Source organism: Eschscholzia californica, unplaced genomic scaffold (assembly GCF_041429995.1).
Source record: "Eschscholzia californica isolate CP2 unplaced genomic scaffold, dmEscCali1.0.p SCAF_2, whole genome shotgun sequence".
NCBI lineage: Eukaryota > Viridiplantae > Streptophyta > Magnoliopsida > Ranunculales > Papaveraceae > Eschscholzia > Eschscholzia californica.
In genome coordinates, this window is record NW_028238309.1 from 66,682,514 (window position 1) to 66,690,773 (window position 8,260).

Below are 8,260 nucleotides of genomic sequence, written 5' to 3' on the forward strand. Positions count from 1 at the left end.
GCTTTAGTTTTGTGTGATTTTCTGATTTAATCACTTTTAAGTACTTAAATACTTTGATTTCTTCGCGTTTCTTTCACGATAATCCCTTTCATTAGTTATACTTATGTTTGATGTTTCATATTTAGGCTTTAGGTCTTTAATGTTTCATGCTTACGTTTGATATCTAATAGTTAGAGTACCCGTGATTTTACGTATCGAAATCGAAAGTTTTAAAGTAAGTGTTCTGAAAAGTCAAAATCATCCGAGGTTGGTTATTCTTCCTTGAGTTATATAAGAAGAAGATCTGAATTGCATAAGTTAGATGTCATACTTGCTAAAGTGGATCCTGAAACCCTAGATTCTCCCTTCTCATAAGTTTCCCGATTATCAACTTTTTATTGTTTCTGTTTTAGTTATTTCACTTTAAAAACAATCTTTAAAGGAGAAATCACCATAGATACAAGTTTTAGAATAGATTATACTTAGTCCTTGAAGATTCGATCCTGGTCTTATCAGGTTTTACTACTTGACACCTGTGTACTTGCAGGTGTACCTTTTTGGATACATCAATTTCCTAATTCTTGTTTATTCCATTATGCTAATTTCCTCCTTTGTAAAGCTATAACTACATGAACATTCAATCAATAATATACCTTTTGGTTATCATTCTTTCTTGTCAGACTCATTATTTAACATGGTATCACGAGCATAAGGATTTCTTTCTCTATCAGCATTATTGTGTGATTATCAATTTTGCTTGAGGATTAATTTTCTTTTCTATATTGATCATCTCACTTTCAAAAGCTAGGATTCTCATCTTCGTGTTATCAATTGAGCCATCATTTTGGTTTTGCAATAACCCTAATTCGGTTGACATTTCTGCTCTCATTTCCGATAATTATGTTCCACCGTTTAGCGATGTTCTTGACTGGAACTCATATTCGGTTCAGATTTCTATCAGCGATATTCCAAACATAAAGACAATTCTAATGGGAATCTCGCAAAATAGATATCTGAAAATGCAGAGAAGAGTGAAACAAGTTCAAAGACATTTTGTTATAAATGGACCTCCTAAAAGATATGATGTTTTCCATATGATCATTCATTCTATTTGGCTAAGAAGGTTGAACTTCAAAGTTGTAGATGTTTGATTATTCATTCATGTTTCTTTGCACTAACCACTTTTGAGCTTAATCCATTTATATATTAGTACAGAGCCATTGTCGAAATAGTGTAAGAACTTCTTGTACTATCATACATTGTTCATATTATAACATAAAAATCACGACCACGACATTAAACATTTAAGGGAAACTTTATAAATTAAATGATTTTGGAGGTAGAAATGTGCATAAATACAAGCTAGAGTTGTTAAAATAACAAAACTATAGGTGCAAGAAGGGAGGTGAGTGTTCAACAGTTGGTAGCCCAAGTGGTTCCAAGGTGTTGACATAAACTCCAGAAATCCCTGGAGGTCCCAGGTTCGAATCCCAGAAAAGGTGGAATCTTTGGTTATTTGAATTGGGGTTATTAGGGTGTAAATAATGTTGTTGGGCTTTAGGTCATGTCTTGTTGGGCTATAGGCCCGGTTCTGTTAGTGTATCGTAGTCGACTTCCAAAAAAATAAATAGAAGGACTACTCGTATAGTTGTGTATTAGCACTATATGTTATTATAAAACTTAAACACTATGACATTATTTTCAAACCATAGGTCACATTTGCTTCAGGCTATAGTCGACCTCCTTTTATGAGGTCATTTAGTTTGGGTGAGGTATACCGTATACACCATGTATCATTCAACATGGTTGAATTTTAGTGCAACCGGCTAATGCAACAAATTAACCTAGGATGGGACACTGTCTAGTTGGGAAGGGTTAAATAAGTCTTAGCAAGTGACTAGGTCTCTCTTTCATCAAAAAAAAAAAGTGACTAGGTCTCCAATAACATACTCTATTTTCCTATTAATTTGGAGTTAGTGGGTTTGTTTCCCTGTATTTAGGAACTAACTATTTTTTTCCTCTAGAAATTTGGAGTTCTCCCCTTGATACACAAATTATTAGGTTTGTTCACATCTCTCACTCTCTCTGTCTCTCTCTTGAGTACTATAATCAATTCAAGGTAAGAAGCAAACCTAAGTTACCTCCTTTTATTAATTTTAATTTTCCTTAGTCTATTGTTTTGTTGATTATAATGGGTTTTAGTGTTGTTTGTTGTTGATGATGCTTAGTAGTGTGAAAAGAACAATAAGAATGAGGGACGATGGTGAAACGACATTTTTCTCAATGAGAATGAGAGATGATGGTGAAATGACTATTTTCATACCGATGTGGCAGTACCTAACCCGGTATGTAGTTATGACTTGGGTGATGGGTATTTGTGGTGGTCTGATCATCGGGTATGTGGCTGTTATAGATAGTGGTCTTGCTTCTGTTCCTAGTGTCCTTCTAAAAACTGACGAAATGAATGAAATGAAGCACTTCGTCAATTTTTTTTTACCCTTAACTATTGTGCTCATAGTTATAGTTCACGATCCAATCACCAAAAAGTACTCCGATGATTCAGGGATAATTGTTCTACTAATTCTAGGAGGTATATTTTTTGATTGGGTCTGTACCAAGCCTTATAGGAGTAGACTCATCTTTGATTTCTCTTTACATATGGGAAGAAGTCTGATTTATGTAGCTTTTCGTTATGCATTTGGATTGCCAATATATATGTGTGAGATGGCTCCTAGTGGTTGTCATGATTTTCTCATTCTCACCTTGGAGTTGATGATATCAATGGGAATCTTTCTTGGACATCTTGTTAACTACAGTATTGGGTCGCATTGGTGTTTCTTTTTAGTTGTCATCCCTGCTTCTATTATGTCAATCGGATATTTTCTACTCCCTCATACCCCCATCTACATGATAGAGAAAGGTGAATCAGGAAAAGCTAGAGACATACTCTCGTTAATTCATGGCATGAAGAATACTTACGAAGTTGACAATAAATTCTTTAATTTGGCACAATATCATGCTGATGAGAAAGAATCTACTATGCACCCACGACCTCGTATGATGGTTTTACTTATTGCACTTCTCCAACAACTAACTGGAGCCAATGTTATATTGTTTTATGGTCCTTCAGCCTTCAAGGCAATCGGGTTTGATACCAATGCCTCTATAATGGCGGGTGTTCTTCTAGGAGGTGTCAATGTTATTGCTTATTTCGTTTTTGTTCTCATGGGGGACAGACGACCGACTAAGTTCAAGCTCAAAACTGGATTAATTTTGATGTTTGTCTGCCAGGTTTATAACTTCACCAAATTTATAATTTTTATGATTACTTCAGTTAACTAACAAATGATACAATTTTATTTTCCCAGATAATCATTGGAATCTTAGCTCTAATCTCAATCAAAGAGCATGGCAACTCTATAATACTAGCCACGTGCATATATATTGCATGTTACGTATGGTCGTGGGGTTCAGTTTGGTTAGTACCTAATGAGATATTCCGAACCCTTCAAATACCTTTGGCAATCCAATGGACTCATAATGCGTCAGCTAATTTGCTAGCAAACACGATCATGTCTTTCGTCTTCCTATCCATGAGCAACAGTCTCAAATTCAACATTTATTGTGTAGTTTTTTCATTTTTCTTGTTGATTATGTTTGTTGTTTTCTTTTTGCCTGAAATCAATGGTTTATCTGCTGAAGAAACGTCCATAGTGTGGAAGCAACATTGGTTTTGGAGGATATTTTTTACCAATAATGGGGGTGATTGTGGTGTTGGCAGCGGCAGCTGTAAAGATGACCACGATGGTGGTGAAGGAGGTGTTGGTGACAACGGTGATAATGATGTTATATTTAAACAGGAACCAACGTTGTACTACCGTAATATATCATATAATATAAGGTTTTAATAGGAAATGGTGAATTTGTACTAGTTTATTTTCTTTTATAGTTTAAATATATGTTGTTTATTGTTGTTCTTGTTACTCGCTCTTAATAGGAAGAAAAAAAACAATTTTTGTTATGATTTTAATAATTACTAGGGTGTCCTACGCACGCGACAAATTCCTCTTAGCTAACATCGTAACATTCTTGAGTTCTAAGTATATTTATTTCCAATGATTTTAATAATTACTAGGGAGAAGACAATGAATTTTTAACAACACAAACATCATATTTAGGGGTGGGAATCGGACGGGTCAGGCTCTGGGCACTTCGGACTGGGTAAACAAGAGACTCTTTGAGCCTGCGACCCGATTTTGCCCGAGAGCCCGACCGGGCTCGGGTGGATCGGGCCGCAGGCTTTTTAAATAAAAAATATTTTAAAAAAAATTATTATAATAAGTTAAACTGATTTTCATCCATAATATTAGTATTATAATCTCTAAACAAAAATTAAATAAAAAATTAGAGATCTTTTCACAAATTGCAAAGGCAATTCACGAAGGATTAAAAATTTGTTGGTATTCTTTCTTGCTCTTGCTTGACTGAGCTGAAAGTAGTCAAACTTCCAAGTCTTTTATTTTGAGTCAATTTAGATTGAGAGAGATCCATCTTTAACTTCCTCGCACAAATTTCGATATGCCTCTTAAAATGAGTGGTGCCATTTGACGATTTGAAATTTTTCATGACACCACAAAATATGCATTTAGCCATTTCAATTTTGACGTTCGGTTTTTGAGTATCAACAACTTAGACAAAAGTATAATTTAGTCAAACCTCATATTTTCGATCATTTTTAGACGACTCCTTCAAACTTGGCACTTCCACTTCTACTGTTGGAGATCCAACATGAGCAGGGACACCTTGTTCCGTTGGAATCTCAGTAAGATCAACCTAAGTTTAAACAACAACCACAAAAGAGCATCAATCTAATGCAGCCAAGTTCATGTTCAAGAGTCGAAATATCATCGGTTAAAAGTTAATGTTTAAGAGTCCAAAATATCATCATCGGCCACAAGTTTATGTTCATATAGATCGTTCGAAGCTCATGTATCATGTTCATAGAGTCAAACAAATTACATCATATGTGATTCCATCTCTGAAACAGACATGATCTGTTTGATCAAAATCTGTTCCAGAGATGTTTTATCATACACCATAATACCATATACACTATCAACAGAAAAAAAATAAAAATAAAAATACATCAATCTTGATTCATATCTGAAACAGATGATGATCTTTGATCAAAATTTGTTTCAGAGATTAATCTACGAAACTACAACTTTCTTTTATTATATGCATTATGATCATCATCATACGACCTTTAACATTGTCCACATAAAAAAAGAAAACAAAAATGACATCAAGTATGTTCTAAATTTCTTGAACTATCTTGAACCATCTCTTGAAATAACTGAACATCTCTTGAACCATCTTATACTTCATAAAACAAAAAAAGAATCAAATATTAATATTACACATCTCTGAAACAGATCATCAAATAGATCTGTCTCAAATATGTTCATCATCTTTGATAAAAAAAAAACAATTCTAATTTCAATACGTTTTTAAGTCATCTTTTAAAAAAAAAATTAATTACATCACCGATGAACAGATCAGATCATATGTAAATGAAATAAAAAAGAAAAAAAATGGTTTATTACATCTCTGATTTAGAGACCATATGTTAATGAAATAAAAAAAATTATTGTTACATCCCTGATGAACAGATCAGATCATATGTAAACAAAATAAAAAAGAAAAGAATGGCTTATTACATCTCTGATTTAGAGATCATATGTTGATGAAAAAAAATATTACATCACTGATAAACATATCAGATCATATTTAAGTTTGTAACTGAAAGAAAAAAGTATTTTATTACATCTCTGATTTGGAGATCATATGTTTATGAAAGAAAAAATATTATAACATCATCGATGAACATATCATATGTAAACGAAAAAAAATATTTGTTTTATTACATCTCTGATTTAGAGATCATATGTTAATGAAATAAAAAAAAATTATAATATCACTGATGAACAGATCAGATCATATGTAAACGAAAATAAAAAATATATATTTTATTACATCTCTGTTTTAGAGATCATGTGTTAATGAAATAAAAAAAAATTATTACATCACTGATGAATAGATCATATGTAAACGAAATAAAAAAGATTTTTTATTTATTAAATCTCTGATTAAGAGATCATATGTTCATGAAATAAAAGAAAATACTAACTTTTTTGGTGGTTGTGGAGTGGACCGAGTGGTGGTGTTACTGTTACTGGTGTAGTGGTGGCAGTGGCGAATCCATGTAGGGTCTATAGACTCCCCTCAACTTGTACGATTTCATATACGACATATAATAAAATTCACTTCCAGTTTAACACTTCTAAATTTTATTGATTATTTTTTATTGGATTAAGTTTGTAATATGATAATTGCATTATTATAAATTTCACATTAGATTCAATTTCTTCCAATCTACAATAGTTAGAGGGAGTTTGATTCTTTAGCACTTATAAGTGATAGCACTTAGTAAGTGATAATTGCATTATTATAAATTTCACATTAGATTCAATTTCTTCCAATCTACAATAGTTAGAGGGAGTTTGATTCTTTAGCACTTATAAGTGATAGCACTCAGTAAGTGTTATCACTTAATAAGTGTAACGCCGTTTGTTTTCTATCACTTATAAGTGTAATGTCGTTTGTTATTCATCACTTATAAGCGCTATGAAAATGTGAATTGTCTAGATTATCCTTGCGTATAACTATAGTCAATAAGTGTAATGTCTATATTAATCGATCAATAAGACAAAACAATAATGAATGCATAGCAAAAAAACAAAAACAATATTATATTAACCAATGACACAATTGATTTAGTGGAAACAAAATTAAAATGAATACAAACAAATTACCATCAAATAATAAACTAATTAAATAATAAATAATAAGAAAAATTTACAGACTTTACATTAAAAGTTTTTTCTCTCTCTGAAACTTTGTCTCTTTTGAATGTCTTGCACGCTGGAGAGGGGGTATCGGTATTGTTAAGATTCCCTTAATAAATAAAACTTTGGGATTTTAGGTTATTAATAGGTAGTATTTATTTAAAATGTTATAATGTCCTAAAAACTTTTTCTCGCTCTAAAAATTCACTTTGACGGGATTCCTACTACTTTTGCATCACATGGTTTTGTCTTGAATTTAGATATACAGGGTTCTAGATAGTAATAGGTATTTGCAACTTCAAACACCAATCTGTTTTAGGCCGAAAAAACTACATTTTCACCCAAATCAACTCCGTCCAGTTTAAAAAATTCAACTCCAACCTCAACCTCACTCGTCAACTGACTCAGTCTAACCGACCACCCGACCACCTAGCCTAAGGACCCGATAAGATTAATGTAGACTACATGAACATGAAGATTGTAACTTAGTTTAATAAATAGTTTTTTTTTGTTGAAATCTTTAATAAATAGTGTTAGTTATCCAAGGCCGCGGCTTTGGAGAATAAAGAATAATCTCCGAGGAATAAAGAATTTGGTCAAAATGATTTACCTCAAGAGTATCTTTACTTTGAGTCTAAAAATCGACTTCATTATAGTTTGCTCCCCACTCTTTATCTTCTTATTTTATTTTCTTTTTCTCTTTAAAATTCAATCTGAGATCTGCTTGGATTTATCTTCTTCAATTCAAAAATTGTTGAAGAAGATGACTAAGGGAAGAGTATATGATATTTTCATGTCTGGGATTTGAACTATAGGGATTTGGGTTTCTCAAAAAGTTCATGTGGAAAGATTTCAACAGATTTTAGAAGAGCTTGAGATTGAGATATAGAGAGAGAGAGAGAGAGATTTAGATGCTACAAAGGCGGCTGAAATGGCGAAATCCAAATGAAGTAGCTCTAACCAGTAATCATCACTTCCTCTCTCGAAGGGGAGATGTTACTCATTAATGGGCTAATAGTAGCTGGTTTAGCTACTAGGAACAAACCAGATAAATTGCACTAGGATCATTCATATGGTTTACCTACCGTAGGATTTCACGTTTTCGGATCATTTTTTGAGGAGTTATGCCTAGTTTAACCCTAGGCTTGATGTCTTTTGGCTTGGTCCAGTGCAACCCCAGTGGAGAAGAAGCTGGCATGTTTAGGGTTTAATGTTGTCTTTTATTCGATTGAATGCACTTATCCATGAAGCGATTAAGAAACAGAGATGAGATTACAAGACAAGGAGATGAAGCTTTACCCGAGGGGAGGGGGAGAGAAAGAGAGAAGGGAGAGAGAAAAAAATGGTAGTGATGGTAGCAATGGTGGTCAGAA

General features: G+C 32.9%; 1 protein-coding gene across 1 annotated transcript; it reads left to right on the forward strand.

The window, feature by feature from the left end:
- The first annotated feature begins 2,070 nt into the window (after positions 1 to 2,070).
- On the forward strand, positions 2,071 to 4,000 carry LOC147560538 (sugar carrier protein C-like). The gene is made up of 3 exons (XM_086658045.1): positions 2,071 to 2,098; positions 2,182 to 3,270; positions 3,348 to 4,000. Exons 2-3 carry the CDS (start codon positions 2,197 to 2,199, stop codon positions 3,885 to 3,887), a joined length of 1,614 nt encoding a protein of 537 aa, XP_086514171.1. The 5' UTR covers positions 2,071 to 2,098; positions 2,182 to 2,196; the 3' UTR covers positions 3,888 to 4,000.
- The last annotated feature ends 4,260 nt before the right edge of the window (positions 4,001 to 8,260 follow it).